This window comes from Saccostrea echinata, unplaced genomic scaffold (genome assembly GCF_033153115.1).
Source record: "Saccostrea echinata isolate AGI-Se365-2 ecotype Australia unplaced genomic scaffold, CSIRO_AGI_Sech_v1 ptg000001l, whole genome shotgun sequence".
Lineage (NCBI taxonomy): Eukaryota > Metazoa > Mollusca > Bivalvia > Ostreida > Ostreidae > Saccostrea > Saccostrea echinata.
In genome coordinates this window covers 32,495,121-32,517,554 of record NW_026889750.1, presented here as the reverse complement: position 1 = coordinate 32,517,554, position 22,434 = coordinate 32,495,121, and the positions used below count along the sequence as shown (strand labels likewise).

At 33.2% G+C, this 22,434-nt stretch overlaps 1 protein-coding gene across 2 annotated transcripts; it reads left to right on the top strand.

The window, feature by feature from the left end:
* The first annotated feature begins 364 nt into the window (after positions 1–364).
* Positions 365–22,218, top strand: LOC133190056 (E3 ubiquitin-protein ligase RNF19B-like). Of its 2 annotated transcripts, XM_061325538.1 has the most exons (10): positions 365–515; positions 7,316–7,920; positions 13,481–13,677; positions 14,578–14,722; positions 15,446–15,608; positions 15,898–16,012; positions 16,428–16,586; positions 16,860–17,091; positions 18,223–18,378; positions 18,825–22,218. In XM_061325538.1, exons 2-10 carry the CDS (start codon positions 7,334–7,336, stop codon positions 19,546–19,548), a joined length of 2,478 nt encoding a protein of 825 aa, XP_061181522.1. In that variant the 5' UTR covers positions 365–515; positions 7,316–7,333; the 3' UTR covers positions 19,549–22,218. The 2 variants fall into 2 exon arrangements, with proteins under 2 accessions (XP_061181522.1, XP_061181515.1); XM_061325531.1 differs by lacking the exon at positions 365–515 and having other exon boundaries at positions 7,200–7,920.
* Positions 22,219–22,434: the final 216 nt, after the last annotated feature.

Genomic DNA, 22,434 nt, shown 5'->3' with positions numbered 1-22,434 from the left:
CTTAGGCAGGTCTTAAGATTGCACCTAAAACATACTTATGACCCTACTTAAGTGAAAAACTTAGCAAGCTTTATGTTACGACCCCCAGATTCTTGATCTAAGCCTAATTTTATCATAGTTGGACGCCCCATGGATTAAGCTTTGATCCGCCAACTTATGGGCACTAGCAAAGCTAAACTAGTTCTCTTGTACTTGGTGACCCTTCAGTTAATTTTTCAGTTTTGTTAAGAGATCAACAAAAATTATATTTAATAAAATGTACAAACTTTAATTTTTCCTCCCTTGAATCCATTGTAGGGGCTGTATTGAAAATAGAAAATGAACCATAGAAAATATAAGCATTATTATGTATGCACTTCCGGCAGGGTGTAGCCATTTTGTTTTAACTGTCATCAACGGTTGCGAAAAGGAATCGGAAAAATGGAGATGTTCGGAAGAATATCTCAACAGGAGACAAGGAATAAACCCAATATATTAACATAAGGAAACCATTTATATATATTTTTAAGATTAAGGTATGTTAAACAATGAATATGTAAGTGGTGTTTATTTTTAGATTTTCATGATTAAGGAAAACACTTTACTGTACTGGGAAAATACTAGGCTAATTAGGTGGTTGAACCTCTTGGTATTAAATGTAGGTTATTGTTATAATCTCCACTATGCGATGAAAATATTTTTTCCAGAGTAAGGTCTGATCATGGATGCTACATTCAGTACAGTGACTATGTTTTGAAATGTAGTGAAACCAGGTTATTTACATCTTTTTATTCCATTTACGGACTTCAATATATTAGAAAGATTGTAAGCATCCGAGTAGGTGTTTTATATCCGTTAACGCACGTAAAGAGGTTTTAAAAAGAATCTGTACTGTGTCTGTTTAACATGTTTAATGAAGTTAATGGAAAGGATCCTTGTTACTATAGTATGGAAATACCGAATGTCAGACACCTCGGCCCAACGACATCTCGGCCCATTGACACCTCGGCCCCGACGGGTCGGCCCAAGATTTGAGACACCTCGGCTCACGTAAAAGACACCTTGGCACAAACAAAAATGTATTATTTTAAAACATATTTATTTAATATATTCTGAAGTATTTTATTATTATAGGGACTAAATGCGACGGATTATATTATTATATATCCATGAAATAAAAAAGAAAATAAATGAATAAATATTGGCGGTAATTAATAAAAGACTGTCCATCCCAAAGTGCTAATCGTTAAACAAACAAGAAGACATGGCGCATCCTTTGCCGTCTCAAGCGCGTGTCATGTGGGATGGAGTTAATTACGAGCAGGCTAAATTAATCCAATTGTTGGGTACAAACCACATATCTACCTTGGTTGGTTTAGGGAAATATATCCATTATGCTCTAATATTACGCAACGAAGATCTATCAGGTTAACGTAATTTCTATCTGTGAGGTTAACGTGTACAATATGCCCCTACTACAAAGTGATTTTTAAGTAAAAGAATTCTTAACATTATGAAATGAATAAAGTTGCATTTTCATAAGCAACAAAATAAATAAATAAATAGACCTTCTATCTCCCACTGTCAGCAGCTGACATAGATCTTTATATCATTAATCTATTTTGAAATTATTTGCCCCTGTTTATCGTATACATATCGTCATTATAAACATACATATATTTATATTACCATAGTGAATACAGATAATAATTCTGAAAAAAAAAATTCCTTGGGCCGAGGTGTCTTCAGTATGGGCCGAGGTGTCAATAATTTTGGGCCGACCTGTCAGGGCCGAGGTGTCAAATGTGACGGGCCGAGGTGTCGTTGGGCCGAGGTGTCTGTCTACCGAAATACCAATGTAATGGATTCATCTAGGATAATTCTTGGTAATTGTTCCAGTGGGTAACAATAATTAAAACCAAAAAAAGAAGACTATCTGTAAAATCAGTTTTGATATAAATTTGTCTTTTTCTGTTTACCTCATCCTGTAATGCATTAGATCTGAAATCTGAACTTAAATATTCACATTTGATGTTTATCATAATCTTTCTTTTTGAAATCCAGTGTATTGTGCTTTTATAATTTTATAATTTTCATTATTGATTTTAGAATATTTAATTTATATTCCATCATGCTTATTTTTTTATTTCCCACTTGAAAAGCGGGGGGTGTATAGTGATGGGGGTGTATGTCTGACTATGTCCATCCATTATGCGTCGGGTACCCATCTCTTATCCGCAAGTCTTCTTATGCCACTGAATAAAATTTAATGATACTTTTCCGAAATCTTTGTTATATAGTGCCATTGTGACCTCCTATTTTACTTTTTGATTGGACATATATTTTGCGTTTTCCGTAGCAAAACATAGACACTGCCATTCTTTCTATAATATCAGGGGTACTGTCTTTTATCCGCAACTCCTCCTATACCACTGAATAAAATTTAATGATACTTTCACTGTTTCAAAGAATCTTTATTACATAGAACCGTTGTGCACCGCCTACTTTATCTTTTGATTGGACAGTAGGGATAGACATTAACTTTTAGATTCACTTGCCCTTTGGGCAAGTGATCTCAAACTTTGACTTGTCCGAATGCAAAACTTGGTTGCCCAAATTAGGAAGGAAAAAAATAATTTATTACTGAAAATGTTATGAGAAGAAAAAAGTGTGACTAGATACACAACAGTAAGTTTGGCAAGTTGAGGTACCTGAAAAAAAATTGGATGATACATTTGTACATAAATGTATACCACTGTCCTTGTCAATTAAATGTGTTAATACACACTGCAATGCATCACTACCCCCCCATTTCATTTATAATATAAATCATATTTTTGAAAATCATTTTCAGTAGGATCGTTTTGTGATTTTTGATTTTCGGATAACTGTGATGCAACGTAAAGGAAGATCATTGCTATGAAACATACATATATATCTTGATCAGGATAGGTCGTGTTACCTATATTCTGTCAGTGTATTAAGTGAATTTAGTTTCCTAGTAGGTATCAAAGTTGTTAGACGTTGAGCATTATAACCAAAGAAAGACAGCAGAAAACCAAAGAAAACAGAATAATGAACCTGATTTTTAGCTCTACTGGTCAGAGACCAGAAGAGCTTATGCGATAGTAAGGTGTCCGTCGTCCGTCCGTCTGTCTGTCTGGCTGTCCGTCCGTCTGTAAACAATTTTTCAAAACGCTACTCCTCCTACAGTTTTGGTCTGATTTCAATATAACTTGGCACATAAGTAGACTACACTAAGATACATAATTCTGTATATCGGATTTTGATTTCAATGAACAGTGTTGCCATGGTTACTAAAAATACAGATTTCTGGGAAATACATTCAAAACTAGGGATGTCAACGAATATTCGAATATTCATTCGATGAGCTGATATTCGAATATGAATTTATGATTTGAATATTCGTTTTTTTAAGTATGCGTGTATTTAAAAGAGAGGAAAATCTGTCAAGTTTTATTAAAAATTTAATCAATTTTAATTGATTACATTTTAATTTGAATTATGTGTTCCAGAGGAAAAGTCATTTACTCAAAAACAAATGTCTGGCAATATTTTAAGAGGAATGGTAATGGAAATTCAGTAACTTATGGACATCCATTGGGTTTTCAGATCTCGCTGCCATGTCGTTGGTAATAAAATCCCGGCCCTCTTGCAATCAGATAAAAAAAAATCGAGCATATGATTTAAAACAAAATTAAAATATTCCTCTTGATTCAGTTTGTATTGTTGAAAGGACACAATTTTTTTCAATAAACGCGTGGATTCCTTGTTTATGTATATATAATTAAAATCATTATCAGGAAATTAACTGAAAATAATTGCTCTAAAGTTGTTTGTTTTTATTTTCAAAACATAATATATTAATTAAGATAATTTTTCTCCAGCAGATAGTTGTTCTTATGCGGTATAAATCTGTAGGAGTTATCAGTGTAGTCTTTGGCAAGACAATCAATTAATCTTTTGAATTTTCAATAAAATTGTGAGTTATGTTTTGGATGTATAAACTTCATGTATATATAATATATTCTACAATACATTGCGAAATATTTCATATAAAGATACTTTAATTACTGCACATTTACAAGACTATACATGATATTTTATTTCAAAATAATGGATTAAACGTGTACTAGCTGACACAAGAGTGAAGATATATATGATATAATGCAAGACTTATTTATTTTATCGAATATTCAAATATATTTGAATACTCCTATCGAATATTTGAATATGAATTATTGACAATTTTGACATCCCTATTCAAAACGCTACTCCTACTACAGTTTTGGTCTGATTTCAATATAACTTAGCACAAAAGTAGACTACAATAAGATACATAATTCTGTGTATTGGTTTTTGATTCCAATGAACGGTGTTGCCATGGTTACTAAAAATAGAAATTTCTGTGAAAAACTTTCAAAATGCTACTCTTCCTAAAGTTTTGATCCGATTTCAGTGTAACTTGGCACACAAGTAGACTACACTATGATACAAAATTGTCTTTATTGTTTTTTGTGATTTTGTTGAATGATGTTGTCATGGTTACTAAAATTGAAATTTCTGTAAAATTCTTTTAAAAGGCTACTCCTTCTACAGATTTAGTCTGATTGCATTAAATCTTGATAATACAAAAATCTCAATAAAACAAAAAGAGACTACACCAAGGATCATTATTCTATGTATTGCTGTTGCAAAGTTTCAAGTCCAAGTGCTACTTTTAAGTACAAACCAGTAGAGCTACAGTCTCATCAGAGACTTCTGGTTAAATGAACGGTATAATCTAGAAATTCTTCCAAGTGATTCTGAATGCAGAAGCAATGTCAGTCAAGCACTAGTGTTTTACATTTATAAATTAATGTAAGTTAGATAATAATATACATTTCTCTCAGAAAAATTCACTTGCCCGATTGAACAAGTAAGTTGACAGTTGCTCCTGCCCAAACTGAGAATTTACTTGCCCCGGGTAATCGAACAATTGTTAATGTTGAGCCCTGGACACATATTTTGGGTTTCCCATAGCAAAACATGGACACTGCCATTCTTTTTTATGAAATTGGGGGTACCCATCCCTTATCCGCAACTCCTACTATACCACTGAATAAAATTTAATGAGATTTTTACAGAATCTTAATTACACAGTGCCATTTGCACCTCCTATTTTACTTTTTGATTGGACACATATATATTTCAGGTTGATTACTCATAGCAACACATTGGCACTGTCATTCTTTCTATAATATCAGGGGTGCCCATCCCTTATCTGCAACTCCTCCTATACCACTGAATAAAATTTAACAATACTTTCATAGAATCATTATTACATAATGCCATTGTTTACCATTTACTTAATGTTTTGATCAAACAGATATTTGGGCTTTCCCATAGCAAAAAATGGAGTGGGGGTATAATTTGTGAGCTCAGTGCTCACAGTACCTCTTGTTGTTAAATGACACCTTTTGCTATGAAAGGATTTTTTTTCAAGATCTTCCCAACCCCTATTTCTTTTTACTTTATTGTGTATTACTTTGATAGATATGTGCATTAAATATGATGGTACAGAATTTATTTCAGAAGTTTGTTCAATATGAACATTCAATGATCAATCTTTCCACAAAGGTAAATAAATTGCCAAGAATTTTCTAATTCATTCACAACTTACACAGCTTACATAAAAGTTAGAAATGCAAGGAGTAGATTTTTAAATTTTTAGTTATGTATGTAACAATTTCGAAATGACTTTTCTCATGAATTTAGCATCCCAATATTTCTATTTATACACTGCGTTTATAAATTGTGGGTAAAAAAAAAATAAAGAAAAATTAGACAGAACCTGACAGGAATGAATATAGAAAATATGGAGTAAAGGTATCTGTATATTATGTTTGTAATCATCTATATTGAGGTGTTATGTATAGCAGGGAATATTAGAAATATTTTTCTGGGGTCAGCAGGTGGAAAAGGGAGCTAGTTATGTAAACATTCTTGAAAGTTTTAGTCCAACCAGAATTCTGCAGTTTGATTGCTATTAAGAAAAGCAAAACATTCAGTTTTACATTTGAGTAGCCAAACAAGGTCCAATAAATCAGAACAGTATTTACCTACTATAGTATTTTATCAGAAATATTTTACATAGGACATCTTGAGGGTTTCTTCTGATGAACAATATGTTACTAAAAATTATTTAAAAACTTAATAGTTACAAGATAACAAGCTTTGGTGAGTAGTCAGTTTTGGACTGGAGTATGGATGTATAAGATTACAATAAGAGTAGGTTATTTTTGTGGTGGCTGAAGTGTGTTTTCGATAAAAAGAAGCATGATAATTTAAGTAAATGATGAAAAGTACTAACTTGTCTAATGTATATCAAGTACTAAGGATGTAGTGCAGTACTTAATCTTTCATTGGAATCAAGACTTAGTGTACATGTTTACATTTCAGTTCCTGGTTTTTACATTGTGTAATACAAGTAAGAATAACATTAAATTTTAACAGTAACTGTTATTATACATAACATGTTTAAGGTAGAGTCCAGGCTTTCAAAAAATTCTGTCATTCAAAAAAAAAAAAAATTTAAATAAAATAAAACAACAATTATATACAGTAAAAATCTGACTTCTAAGGAAGTCTAGGTTATAATAAAAATTTAATGAAGACTTTTCACTAAGTTCTTTATATTGATGTAAAGAATCTCTATTATAAGGAAGAAAAAATCAAGGTCACAGTGACTTAATCTTATTACCAAGTTTTACTGTACAGTTAACAAAAAAAAAACATAAAAACTTGGGTTTTTCTTTTTTTTTTTTTTTTTTTTTTTTTTTTGATATATATTTTTGAAATCCTGTTTTAGAAACAGATGTATTTGGGATTTCCCTTTGTGTTATGCATAACACTTAAAACCACACATTAACATGATTAAGCAGCTTATTTCAGTTCCTGGAATACTGGGTACAAAGATACATATATTGTACCAAGGGCTAAGTCATTATTTGAACTGTTGAAATTCTGCTTATTTAAAGTGTGAAGAGGCAATATATGAAATAGCACTTTCGCTTTCACCCTCTGATTACATTCATCATGTTCATGTGATATGTTAAAAGCAGGTTGTACATGTTAAAGTATTGGCCATTTATAATTAAAGACATCATTTCTAAGGAGGAGATTTCAGAGATTCTAAGTGATTGTACGTGAACATGGATTGCCTCTCATTAAGTGCCAGAGGTTTACCATTTACAGGAAATGAGAATTCCATTCATTATGAATTATGTGATGGGATATTGTGCACTGTATTTCATCATATTTATTATTATTACAGGAAGAAATATTCATTGAAATGAAGAAAAGAGATTCAGAAGGAGTACATGCAGTGTCAGCCATGTCTGTTTCGTCTGGTAATTCCCGTGGTTCAGAGCGCCGGAGACTAAGTCGGTTTTCTCTCAGACGACTTTTTTATCCTGGAGTTAGAACTGGTAAATCAAAGTCCAGGATCAGTTTAGACTCAGACTCTGGTAAATCTGAGATGAGCTTAAGTCCAGCTTCCTCTGAAAGAGAGCCTGCCCATCCGGTTCTCATCATGAACCAGACTGTCCCAGAGACAGAACATATGCCAGTGAAGAGTTCTGCATCGGGAATGAGGGAGTGCCCCCTGTGTTTGATAGAGCGACCTGTTGAGGATTTCCCAGAAATCATGACATGCCATCATCGGTCCTGCAGCACATGTCTGCAGACATATTTAAAAATAGAAATCACCGAGAGTCGCATTAACATATCCTGTCCGGAGTGCACAGAGAAGTACCACCCTAATGACATTCAGAACATCCTTCAGAACCAGGGTCTGATGGATAAATATGAGGATTTCATGGTCCGCCGTGTTCTTGTCTCTGATCCTGACACTCGCTGGTGTCCAGCCCCAGATTGTGGGTAAGAACCAGTTTTATATTCAATGGATTGTCATGTGATGTTCTCTTGGGCTTGTTTAAATATTTCAGATTCAAGTAAATCTATACACTGGAATGATTAAAGCTGCTGTGCTGAGATGTGATTTTTAGCAAGAGGTCACTGATGTGTTAGGGGCCAAGGTCATTACTTCATTTTAGTGATATAAAAAAAAGAGTGAATTTTTGATTAACAAAATGCAAGTAAGGAAATAGGCCTTATGCACTAGATATTATTGTCCCTGAATATTTTATCAGAAAAAAAAGATATCTATTTTTATCATTCCAATCACCTTGGTTTAAGGGTGCCATGATAAACCGTTTGACGGTATATCGTGGTATATTTTTCCACGGTTCAATTCACGATACACTAAACTGATATTGCGGTTCGGTTCAATTGGTCCATAATTATCCGAATCATCCATTTTGTTCCCTTTTTTACAATTTCAAAATGCCTTCCGCACAAAACGTAAGTTCGTCGATAACGCATTAACGGCAGTTGAACTTATCTCCATCATCTTACAGACCTCAGATTTAACACGGAGAAGGACTTAATCAGAGACATATAAAACCCTGGGTTTTATATGTCTCTGACTTAATGTGATTATAAGTTGTTAAAATAGATATTAAGACAAATGATAAAGTAAAAACCCTTTAGATCTAAACGTATTCTTTGGTAATACACGATATTTTATCACGTGTGTATTTCGATGAAAATTCGCTGTTTTGTTGACTAAGACGTGTTAACACGAGAAATATGACAACTGGTTTTCTATGTAAATAAAAGGAATAACAGAATGAATGTCTTCCTTTTTCATTCCAATTTAAAAGGAAGATTATTAGGAAAGGTCCCCGTAGTTCACTGTTAGTAAATGTTCATCATTGGTTTAGAATATTGTCACAACTCAAAGAACTACCTAACAATCCAATTCAAGTTAACAGAAAGCTTTTTTTAATTATTATTAAAAATTTGAACATTTTATATAACCCTGTCAAGTTTAAAAAAAAAATGATACAAACTTGAAAGACTTTTTAACTTTGTCATGTATCATGATACATATCGTATCGTGAACTGAATACCGTGATATGTATCGTATCGTGAGGTAAGTGTATCGTTGCACCCCTACCTTGGTTATAAAAATTGGTAGTACTAATTGTCTGTTTGATGTTCAGAAATCAAAGTGTCTCAAATGATCAATTCTTTTATCCTTTTATCTGATCCCAGTGTGGTTACTCAGTTTTACACAAAACAGACCTTTATGGGTATTATTTGAATAGTTAATCCCATATGATGTTATTGTAGGTCAGCTGCTTAGGGAAAAAATAATCTTTTACTAAATGTTTTGGTTATTGGACATTTTGGTCAATTCAGTTTATTAAAGAAAAATAAGTAAGTTTCATTATGTCATAAGGAAACATTAAGAAAACCTAAGAGAAAAAACATTGCCATATTTTCAGACAATTAAAATTTGAAATAATACTTTAGTTTTTTTTTCGTCCCTTGCTTTCAATGAAAATGGGGGATACTAATTTGGTTCTGTCTATCTGTCATTCTGTTTTTGTGTAACACTTTCCTTTCTAGATGATATCTCAAAAAGCCTTTAAGTTTTGGAATGAAATTTTACAGCTCCTTATCATGCTTATGGCCTAAAGAAGGCCCCTATTAATTTTAAGGTCAAAAGGTCAAGGTCGAAAATTCATATCTTGCAAAGAGGTTGTCCCTGGTGATAACATTTTCTTACATTTTCTTTGAGATTTTGCAAGAAATTTTGTTGGAGAACATAGGATATGTGTTTTCTAAAACACATAAAAGACCAAAATAAGGATTTCTAATCCTGTTAATAGTGAAACGAGAATTTTCTTCTAAAAAGTATACAAGTAAACCTAAAAAAAAAAATTTCAGTGTCAATTCATATAATGAAGAGTAGGTAGGGGATCTGGTAACACACAATTTATTTATCTGTCCTTTTTGAAAACTATCAAATTCATTGTAGATTTATTAAAATTCATTGTAGAAAAAGGGACCCTGACATTTCTGTGCAGTTAAGTTTTGTCCCCTGATTTCACTGAAAGTGGGGGATATTAATTTGGGGGGTGGGGGGTATCATTTTGTCAGCTCATTGCTCGCAGCTTTAATTTTACAATATATTTGTGTTATTCACGAAATGTTTTTGCCATTTCAAGTGAAATATTTGTTTTTGACAAGAAATTCTGAATTGGTGACCAGTTAGAGACTTCATATAGTAAGAGTGACTTGAAGTAGAACTCTTGTAGATCAATATGCTCCCCCCTTTTTTACAGAGAATCTGGCATTGTTCATAACATCTATTTTTGGTTTAGATCTCATGTTGTATAATGTGTTATGTGTCACGTCATTACTGGATTATTTCTGATCGTCACTATAATCCTTATTAATGATCCTACATTGAATGCTTGAGGGAAAAGGTTCTGCAAAAAGACATCATGAGGTACAAATTACATGTGAACATTACACTGTCAGGCAGAAATGCTCACAGTGTGCCTGATATTTTCAACTTTTAAGATTTGAATACCCTCTAATAATCCTCTAATATTAAATAGGTGAAACAACAGTTTGAATATTGCCTTGATCACTTGCACAATGATATATGTTTTCAAAGATGAATTTTAAATCCATAATTTTCTCATAACGTTCTCATGAAGTCTTAGTTGTTCCATTGATGGATTCTTGTTGGGATTCTGTCAAGGTGAGAGTCTTATGCTCTTGTTTGAAAATCAGAAACAGATATCTTGAAAATTTTCATTATTTTACACTAGTTTTTGAGAAAAATAAGTTGTTCTTCAACAATTTACAAAGAATGCTGATGATTCCAGGTAGTTAGTTTGAAATCAGAAAATTTTCTCTTTTTTTTCAAATCATTTAAAAAATGTTTTTCAGTTTCGAAGTTCATGAGAGTATTATTGTTTGTACAAAGTTCATATCCCCACATGTACTTTTATTTTTTTTTTTTCCATCCATATATGCATAGATTAAAAATCTCTTGAAGTTTTTCTGATAAGCTTATGATGTTTTGAAATTTGTATGTACATGATCTAAGTAACAACATCAGCATTTGATCATTGAATCATATGATGAAACAATTATTGTGTTTTGTCAATCAAAATGATTACATGTATTGTATAGCAAGATGCAAATTTAGCGAATTATCCAAAAAAAGTTATATATTTTAGTGAGAAGTGAGGGAGATAGCTATAAAACCTGATATGGAATAAATTGTTAGCGATATTCAATTTTAGCGATCTCAGAACCCTAGCCAATAATGCCAAAATTGAATCCTTGCTTAAAATTCTGCTTAAATATGGTGTTTGCCTCAGATGCCTAAATAATCGTATTGTCCTCAAAAACAGCAATAATTGTATATGGTAATTAAAATGAACATTATTACATACCATGTCATTATCTGTTCACCAATTTAACGAAGATCCAATGCTAGAGAAGTGAACAAAGATGTACTGTTGAGGAGGGGTTTGTGTCGTGAATTAAATTTGTAATTCCAAATAAACTTGCAATTTCTGAAATTTTAAGAACTTTACCTTTTTCCCTGAGTATATGAGTATTCACAGACTCTCCCTTTTTTGAGCTCACCTGAGCCGAAGGCTCAAGTGAGCTTTTCTGATCACATTTTGTCCGTCGTCCGTCCGTCCATCTGTAAACTTTTCACATTTTCGACTTCTCCAGAACCACTGGGCCAATTTCAACCAAACTTGCCACAAAGCATCCTTGGGTAAAGGGGATTCAAGTTTGTTCAAATGAAGGGCCACCCCCTTTTCCAAGGGGAGATAATTAAGAATTAGTGAAAATTTGGTGGTATCTTTTAAAAATCTTCTTCTCAAGAACCACTGGGCTGTAAAAGTTGAAACTTATGTGACACCTTCATTACATAGTGTAGATTCAAATTTGTTCAAATCATGACCCCCTGGGGTAGGGTGGGGCCACAATGGGGGATCAAAGTTTTACATAGGAATATATAGGAATAAATCTTTAAAAATCTTCTTCTCAAGAACAACAAAGCCACAATTAGTCATATTGATATAGAATCATCCTCAGGTAGTGCAGATTCAAATTTGTTCAAATCATGACCCCCAGGGGTAGGGTGGGGCCACAATGGGGGATCAAAGTTTTACAGAGAAATATATAGAAAAAAATCTTGAAAAATCTTCTTCTCAAGAACAACAAAGCCACAATTAGTCATATTGATATGGAATCATCCTCAGGTAGTGCAGATTCAAGTTTGTTCAAATCATTACAAGTTTTACATAGGAATATATAGAAAAAAATCTTGAAAAATCTTCTTCTCAAGAACAACAAAGCCACAAGTAGTCATATTGATATAGAATCATCCTCAGGTAGTGCAGATTCAAATTTGTTCAAATCATGATCCCCAGGGGTAGGGTGGGGCCACAATGGGGGATCAATGTTTTACATATGAATATATAGAAAAAAATCTTGAAAAATCTTCTCAAGAACTACAAAGTCACAATTAGTCATATTGATGTGGATTCATCCTCAGGTAGTGCATATTCAAGTTTGTATCAAATCATGACCCCTGGGGATAGGGTGGGACCACAATGGGCGATCAAAGTTTTACATAGGAATATACAGGGAAAAAAATTGAAAAATCTTCTTCTCAAGAACAGTAAAGCCTTGTTAAGTCATATTGATATGGAAGCATTCTCAGATAGTGTAGATTTAACTTTGTTCGAATCATGACCCCCAGGGTTAGGGTGGGGCCACAATGGGGGATCAATGTTTTACATAGGAATATATAGGAAAAAACTTTTAAAATCTTCTTCTCAGGAACAGCAAAGTCATGTTTTGTCATATTGTTATGGAAGCATCCTCAGGTAGAGTAGATTCAAGTTTGTTCAAATCATGACCCCTGGGGGTAGGAAGGGGCCATAATGGGGGATCAATGTTTTACATAGGAATATATAGGGGAAAAAACTTGAAAAATCTTCTTCTCAGGAACAGCGAAGCCATGTTTTGTCATATTGATATGGAAGCATCTTCAGGTAGTGTAGATTCAAGTTTGTTCAAATCATAACCCCTAGGGGTATGGTGGGGCCACAATGTGGGATCAAATTTTTACATAGGAATGTATAGGAAAAAATCTTTTCAACAACAGAAAAGCCATGTTTAGTCATATTGATATGGAAGCATCCTCAGGTAGTGTAGATTCAAGTTTGTTCAAATGAAGGGGGGGGGGGTAGGGAGGGTCCACAATTGGGGATCAAATTTTTAACAAGGGAATATATAGGAAAAAAATATTTAAAAATCTTCTGCTCAAGAACAGCAAAGTTATTTGTTATATTGATATGGAAGCATCCTCACTGAGGTAGTTCAAAATCCAAGCCCCCCCTTTAAACTTTGCAATACATGAAGTGATTTTTTTTTGCATGAAAAGTCCCATTATGTCATTTATTTATACCCACTTTCTGGGTCCAGATTCTTATATTAGCTCTTGTGTTCTTTCCAGATCTGACAGTTTGATCTTTGTTATTGACAGGTATGCAGTGATTGCCACAGGTTGTGCAGGGTGTCCCAAGATTAAATGTGAGAGGCCAGGATGTGACACACACTTTTGTTACCATTGTAAACAACACTGGCACCCAAACAAGACTTGTGATGCGGCAAGGGCAGAAAGGTCACCCAACATGCGCTCTACCACAACAACTTATGGCCCTGACATGGAGTTACACAACAGTATGTGTCTCTCATGCCTCTGAGCAAAAAAAAGGCATTTTACAGGCATATAAGACCACTGTCTAATCTTTTTTTGTTGCTGATTGTAATATATATACATTATTATAACAGTAACTTGATCCGAAGAGTCGTATCACGTTGAGTTGACAGGCGCGGATCATCAGATCAAAGAGACGCGAAGTGTTGAGTTTGATCTGATGATCCGCGCCTGTCAACGAGACGTGATACGGCTCTTCAGATCAAGTTACTGTTATAATGATAAATTTATTATGTACCCCCTTACAACTAGCAAAGTATAGTTTTAAAAAAACTTTTGAGATCAATTATATAAGATTTTCCCATTAAACAAAGCATTTTGTCAACGAACTTTTTGATGCGCATGAAAAAGAAAACTTATCAACACCAAAACTGATGATGTAATACGCAAGAAATTTAGGGAATTCCCCTACTAGACGTACCTGTACACGTATGAAATCTCAACCTCTCTATTACCTAAAGTAAAGTTTGTAGGTTTTTATAATCAGCCAAGGAGGGCTTTGTTTGTTACATTGTAGCACTGAAATATTGCATCATACTCATGAAAATATATATATTTAAAAAATTCTGTCCCATTAGTGAAATTCTGTTCAAAAGGACAAAATACTGATTATTTCTATAGATTTTTTATGCAATTATATGTAATTTTCTATGTTGATAAAAGAATCTATGAATTACTTTAATCAGAAAGGTGCTGACTTTTAGAACCTTCAATTATGATAACAGTATTTCATAAACTTCCAAGAAATTTGTGTAAAGAAAAAATCTTTTCATTTGGTGGAGATTGCTTAAAATCTATTTCCTGTTTTTGTAACATCATTACTATCTTGTGTTTCTACTTGTGTATATTTTGTATCTCTGTAGAGGATGACATCAAGCCCTGTCCACGGTGCGGGGCATTTATTATGAAGATGAACGACGGATCCTGTAACCATATGGCCTGTCCGGTGTGTGGTGCCGAGTTCTGCTGGCTCTGTATGAAGGAAATATCCGATTTACACTACCTTAGGTATAAACTCTAAATGGATATCTATAGTTTTACTTGGAGTACTAATTTCTGTTTGAAGAAATACATGTATGACCCACTGGCTTTTTGGGAATTTATAGTTGCTTTACCGTCATGACATTTGTGAAATGGCTTATGTGTTCGTCTCTCTTTTGTATTGTGGATAGAAAGTCAAGGCTGATTTAGACACGTTTGATGAAATGCAGTGTCTGGCACACTGTCCATTTCAATTTGTATCTGTGTTATTGCCATATTGATTTTTTTTGCAACCAGAGAAGAAAATATGCAGCCAATATCACTGTAGTTATCATTTTGAAATGTCAGGAACAACCAGAGTATTCCCTTACCTTATATTTTATGTCTTGTGATCAAATCCCTTACCCTGTGCAGTAAATCAACATGAATAATGTTCTGAGTAAATATTTGAGATTTGAACAATTCTTTTATGTAACGTATATTGTTTTGACATCAGATTCTTTTACACTGGGCTATCTTTGAGTTTATCTTTAAAAATGAAATACAGTGTAATTATGGTGGCATAATTAAGTTACATCTAATTGAATTACGGGTACATTAGTGTGAGTTTACCGTCATATATTTTTTGTCAAGTCTTTACTTATACATTTACTCAGTGTTATATGTATGTCTATACATCCAAACTAGAATTTTGAACAGATTTGAGTTGCTAATTAATATTTGTGTACATGTATGATTTTCACATTGCAGCCCTTCCGGTTGCACATTTTGGGGTAAGAAACCATGGAGCAGAAAGAAGAAGATTCTGTGGCAGCTTGGGACTCTGGTGGGGGCTCCTGTGGGGATTACACTGATCGCAGGAATCGCTGTCCCAGCTATGATCATTGGCATTCCAGTCTGGGTAGGAAGAAAGGTGAGAAATGATAACCTAAGGCAATCAAATCCTCCTTTGTATCAGGGTGTATGATAACATCTTTATGGAAATATTTAGAAATAAATTGATCCTGTTGATACAAATTATTTAATTCATTTACTTTTTGATAGGTAGTAAAAGTAATGCAAATAGGAAAACGTTAATATCAACACTTCAATTTTCTTTACATGCAAATGAAACAGGAATGTGAATTACTTATACCCTATGAACCATAAATATTGTCTAATTTTTCCTTTGATATTCATATGACATTACATTATACTTGTAGATATATTCAAAGTATGAGTTGGTGTATACATCAAAACATAAACGTAACCTGGCTATAACTGGAGGGGTAGCCGCCTCAGTCATTGTTGCCCCAGTGGTGGCAGGACTAACTGTAGGTAAGTGAATAAGCATCAGTGAAATGTCTTCTCTATGGAAAGCGGAACAAACATCTCAAAACTCTGAAAATATTGATAATATGTATAACATGTAAACAAAAGGAAAATAATAAATTAAAAGTTACTGAAAAATTATTTTTCATTATCATTTGATTATTTCCAGTGAAATAATACATGTATCTGCAGGGGTAGATTCAATTAATTTTTTTTTGCTTGAGAGTTAACAAAAAACTGGTAATGGAGTTCTTTCTGATTTTATTGTATATAAAGTCAAAGACCAAATTTAAGTAGCATTCCCAGTCCTTCAGATAATTTTTATTAGTTGTAATATGTAATGTACAGGTTTCTAATCAGTTTTCATTGTAATTGGGGATGGTGAATGTATTGTGATAGGTTTATGTTCTAATTGCTACAGCAATAGGAGTTCCTATCCTCTTGGCATATGTATATGGTGTGGTACCCATCTCCCTCTGTAGAAGTGGAGGCTGTGGGGTCACAACGTCAGGAAAGGGTGGTGTCAGGTTTGAATTTGATGAAGAAAATGATACAGCAGGAACCATTGGTCAACACTTAGGTCAGTGTTAAAAAAAAAAGTTTGGGTGTATTCTTATTGTACAAACATTTCCTTTGAATTGTAATAGCAAAGTATCTGAATGTGGAAATAAACAAAAATTTAACCACTCATTTTAAAAGCAATGAGTTTGTTTCTATTAACCACTCATCTCAAAAGGAGTTTCTTTCTATAAACCTCTTATCTCAAAAGCAAAGATTTTAAGATTTTGTTTTTTAATTTTTGTCTCCAAAAGTGTTTTGGGACAGTGATGAAATTTTTAATTCCTATCTCCAGATAATCAAAGTGTGGGAACAGGTCATAATGTAGCCAACCCTAGCATTGGGCCAAGTATTGGGGATGCCTCGCTTGGTATGACAAGCAGTTTGAGTGCCAGTGGAAGCCACATGGAGAGGATAGGGGTAATTCGAGATGAGGGGGATACTGCCAGTACTCGGGCCATTGGAGGACTCAGTCTCAATGGCAGTATATGTGAGGGGGCCTCACTCATTAGTGCTTTCCAGTCAAAGTAAGTTGCATGTAATGATGAACAGCAGGTCTTATTTATACATGTGAAATATATATCATAAGGTGGAATTCAAGTAAACATCACCTGCTGTGTTAGTGAAATGATAGAAGAAGGAAACTTTTACATAGCATTAATACACATGTAGTACACATGATGTATTTTGTAAATTCAATAAAACAGCAATGAAAAGAAGGAACTGTTGATATACATTAATAATACATATAGATATTCTCCATGTATTCACCATCTCAGCTATTATTACATACATGTAATAGTATTTTGCAAATACACTCAAACCTCATTATCTCAAACTCAATGGGACAGAGAAAAAACAGAGATATCCAAGGATTCCAGATATCAAGGGTAAAATACTTGAAGAATATAAGCAGTTGGGACTTCCAAAACACTTTGACATATCCATGGTATTCTAGATATCAGTGTTTGAGATACCGAAGTTCTACTGTATATTTCTATTTTTCACTTTGTGAAATTGAGTTTGAACTTAAGAATACCTGTTGTATTTTAACAAAAGAAAGAGAGGGAAAACATACACAAATTTAATGATTATGAGTTTAAAAAAGAACATAATTTTGGTTTAATAAGTAAATAAGAAGTGTCACTGCTGGATGAATAAGTACAAAGGAGTAGAATGTCAATAATTGACCAAACTTCTATGTTCATTATCGGTATATAATTTATACCACACTGATTATCCACCACACTGAATGCTGATTATCAGTTACAATATTGATTTTATTTGTAATTGAATAATATTCATGTATGACATCATTGACAATCTGGATTTTAAATGCAGGTAGGTATTATAGACAGTTTTGAAAATTGCCAGCTTAAAATTTAGCATTTTCATGTTGTGCAGATTCAGTTTTGTCTAAATTGTGGCCACTCTGGCTTTGGTAAAGCTATAATAGGAGGTCAACATTTTACACAAGATTTAAAAGAAGAAATCTTTAATGTGTTCTTCAGAACAGAGAGGCAACACATACTTAGACTCATACAAATGCATTGCTAAGTTCAAGCATCATGGCCCTTGTAGTGAAAGGTGGCGTAGGTTAATATTGTGAACAGATATCTTAAATCTTCATTTCTTAATTATCATTATTTTGACTCCAGACTTGAAGTGCAAGCAGATGTGTCTTCAAATCTACAGAAGAGAAACAGCTTTAGTAGTGGTTCAGCTAATTTCAGCATTGGAGAAAAGTCAGGAACTGTGTCTATAGGGGACAATGCTAGTACAAAGGCTCTGGCGGGATCCATAGCTGGATACAGGTATAGAGGCATGATCTCAGGTTTACAGATCATCCAGTAAATCTATATTAAACTACCTGAAAGTAACTCTACTCTTGTTATGGTTGTTCATACATAAATAATGAAGTAATTTTATACATAACATTCTTATTGCACATTGTGGCACCTGAAAGTGATATAGTGTATAGAGTTATTTTCGCCGCATATTATCACCCTCTCACACTTGCAAACAATTTTGCCCATTTTAAATTTGCTCAGACACAAATTGAAAAGATTTGATGAATTTGCCCTGTTTTAAATTTGCTCTCTTGGAAAGAGGGCAAAAGGGGCAAAAACAAAATTGGGGTGAAAATTTCCCTGTATGCAGTACCTATTAAAATTTAATAGCTTGATACTGTAGGATTAAATATTTTAAAGATTTACTTGGAGATCTTTTGTGTAATGTATTGTTGAAAAAAATTTTTTAGGGACAGAGACAACACTTCTATAGGGACATCACCATATGAAGTCCAGGTTGATGTGGATTCCTCACAGACTCAAAGTCCAGAGGACTACTCTGAGAGAAACGTCCCAGAGAAACCTCGCAATCAATCAGGTCAGAGTTCACCGGTGTCTGGGTGCAGTGTGCGTCTTTCTTCCATGGATGATCACAAGCATAAGTGTCGACGTTGTAAGCGTTCAATGGCCAGTGATCGTGGATCAGAACAACAGAGTGTTCACTTCTCTGATCGTGTCAGCCTGCAGAATTTTCAAACAGATGAAATTGTTTCCCAAAGTTTGAATGAGAATTCCGAGGAGATGGATTTAAATGAAGAGTCCGTGTTTGAACCAGTAAATAATCCTATATTTAAAGAAGTCATTTGTGGTAAATCACCAGAGACCTTTAATGATCATTCTTCAGCTTTTGAGAAGGCACTAGCTGCTTCATTACCGGAAGTGGAGAGTGACAAGCCTGTCCTTAAGGAAACCGAGACCGCACGTAAAGCTGTATCTACAACTGCACTTATCACACAGCAGGAATTCAAAAGCATGGAGAAACATCGCAATCTAAGCAAAAGTAAAAGTCATGAAGATTGTGCCATAGCCAAACAGAAGAAGGGTAGAATAAGGCATCACAGTTGTGAAATCGCTATGGACTCCGGCCGTATATCTCCTTCGGTTCTAGCCAGTCAGGATCAGTCTGCTCTGTGAGAGCTTGTCTGTTTGCTTGTCAGTTACTGACATCATCTCATCAACACTACCTTATATCATTGATGCTCCTTTGTTGTATTCATTTATTCTGCATATGTATAATTTTGTAGTCATAGGTTGTCTATTTAAATACTATTTAGAAATTTATCACTCAAAGCAATGCAGAAACTTGCTACTTTTACCTTTATTAATATATTTCTGTTATATTTAGTATCATTTTTTTTTTTTGCAAATGAGTGAAAAGTTGGGCCCCTTTAAAACACCCCCCAAAACAGAGATCAAATTAACCTCAGGGAAGTATAAGAATGAACTCTTGGTTGGTTTTTTTTTTTTTGGAGCAGGATGTCTGATATGTTTTTTTAGAATTGGTTGCTATCAGAAATGAATAAGACCAGGCCCCAAGACCATGAACTATGAACAGAGTAAGTCAAAATTTAGATTTTGAATATCTTGATTTTAATTCAACAAACATGTTTGAAAAGTTGCATGTTTGTAAATATTCAAATGTAAACACTTAATGAAGATTCGGTTTTATTTTCTTGATTATTTCAAAAGAATACTAACAGATTTGAAATTTTAATTAAAGTCTTTTCTCGGTTTATGGTTTTGGGGCCAGTTTTAACATGTTAAAGGTTAGATACAAGTGGATTTACCGGTATGTGTTTCAGTATTAAAAAATGAGAAATATGGGCTTAGAAGTATTTCTTATTAAAGAATAGATGAGATTTAATGTTTCTACTTTAGGTGTTGAGGGGAGTCATTGGTGCTCGAGATTTTTTTGTTGTTTATATATTTTTTGTTCTCAGTTGCTCATTGTCATGTTACATACAGTGAGGATAAGTTTTTGTGATAGCTAATAGATCTTGATATTGAAAGTTGTTTGAACTCCATTTTGTACAAATTTGTTTTGTTTTCTTGTTTGGGTAAATGTTGTTTATATTCTTTCTGTAGTGTGATGTATGTAAGTTGCAATCAGTTTATTCTTTTTAGTGCATTTAACATTGTATGGATGTGTATTCCAAAATGGGCTTGAGACTGGTACATGTGCATTAATTATTTTCAAAAGTTACATGTATTTTGTACCTTTTTTTTCATACACTTATTTTAATTTCAAATGTATAAAAGATTTTTTTCTGCTTAAGAGTGTAATACCGTTATTCAAATAACGTGAAATCTCCTCTTCAAACAAAATGATTCAGTGCCTTTATAAAGATGGAGACATGAATTCTTTTCATTAAATAAAATTATCACATATACAGGAGGCAGTATGCAGAGTTTGAAGGAATTTGTTGACTACTTAGAGAAATCAAATTTTTTTAAATATAAATGTTAAAAAATAAATAAATAGAGTTAGGATGAATGAAAATGCCCCCTAAAAACTGCAATCCAAAAAAGAAATTATGTAAAACAGAACAAATACTTTTTCATAACTTTCTGTTGCTTTAATCTGAAATTTATTTGAAATTTTATGATTTGATGCATATTGCCTCTGTATAAGTTTTCTTCATTCTTTGGTGTATATCATAAAGAAATTGAAAATAAATGAATCATCTCCTCCATTTTCATGACCATTTGATGGATAACAAAAATGTCACACACATATGATTACTTTAAAAAAGGCCGGTGAACCATAAGATGGGAACAGAATCAGATTTGTATTTAATACTTTCACAGATTTTCTGTGCTTGGATGTAAAGAATATTATGCCTTATTTACCAAGTGACTTTGTGGTGCTCCTGTAAGCTATACAAATCTATGGGAAATGATTACTGATGTGGATTTTTTTCAGATTAAAATTACTGGATGTTAATGTCTGTGGTTGTTTAGGGAAAATATTTTTATCTATCTAAATGTAAAAGCAACAGGGAAGTTTATCATATCACAAAGATATAAAAGACCAATACAAATTTTGTTAGATTTTTTTTTTTTTTTTTGTGACATTTAATTTTGGATTTTGTCGATTTACAATTGAGCAGAAAATACATGGTAGCATAAGTGTCAGCCTTGTAAAAAATCCAGTATTTCTAATGTTGTTCTGTATGATGTTGTTCCAAGATGCCTTAGCCTTTATTAATAGTAACTGGACTCTCCTGGGTATGACCTCTAACCTTTTTTGACAGATTTGGGCTTATCTCTTTTTTACTCTGATATTAGGGCTTGCAGACATTGAGATGAAACTTGAAATTCATATTCATAACATAAAGTTATTTTCATAACAACTGACATCTTGTTGAGAAAACTTTTTTCTTTTAATGTATACTCAAGGGAAGAAAAATGTTCTGAAAAGTCTAAGCTTTAAAGAAAACAATATTTATTGTTATTTCATTGGTATGGGTTAGCTATGTTTTGGATTAATCAGGTTACACATTATAATATACCATTGCTAATACTCCATTCTGGACAAGTTAAAAAAATATTCACTGGAAAGAGTCTGATAATTGCTGTCCAGTATATCATCTGTGAAAATAATATATTCTTTCCTAGAAAATATTTCAAACTTTTGAAATTTCCTTCTGATTGCCTGTACATATGTTGTATGCAAATCAAATATTTATTTTAATAACTGACTTTTCAGTGACAATTTCTTTGTGAAAATGTGCAATATTTGATGACTAAGTCATTTATTTTGACTGAGGAACTCTTGCTTCACATTCCAAGTTAAGACCAAATATTTAAAAATAAATAGCAGAATGTTGAAGAAAATTAAGGTGTGTTTTGTATCTTATTGCTTCAGTACAATTTGAACGCACAGATTATGCATCAAGCTTGTTTTGTCATCATAGCTAGTCAGTGCTATTTCATGTGTTTTTGATATTTGCCAAATTAGTTAATTAAACTGAATTAACCAGCTGTGGAATAATATGTGCAACATGTCATAAAACAGAA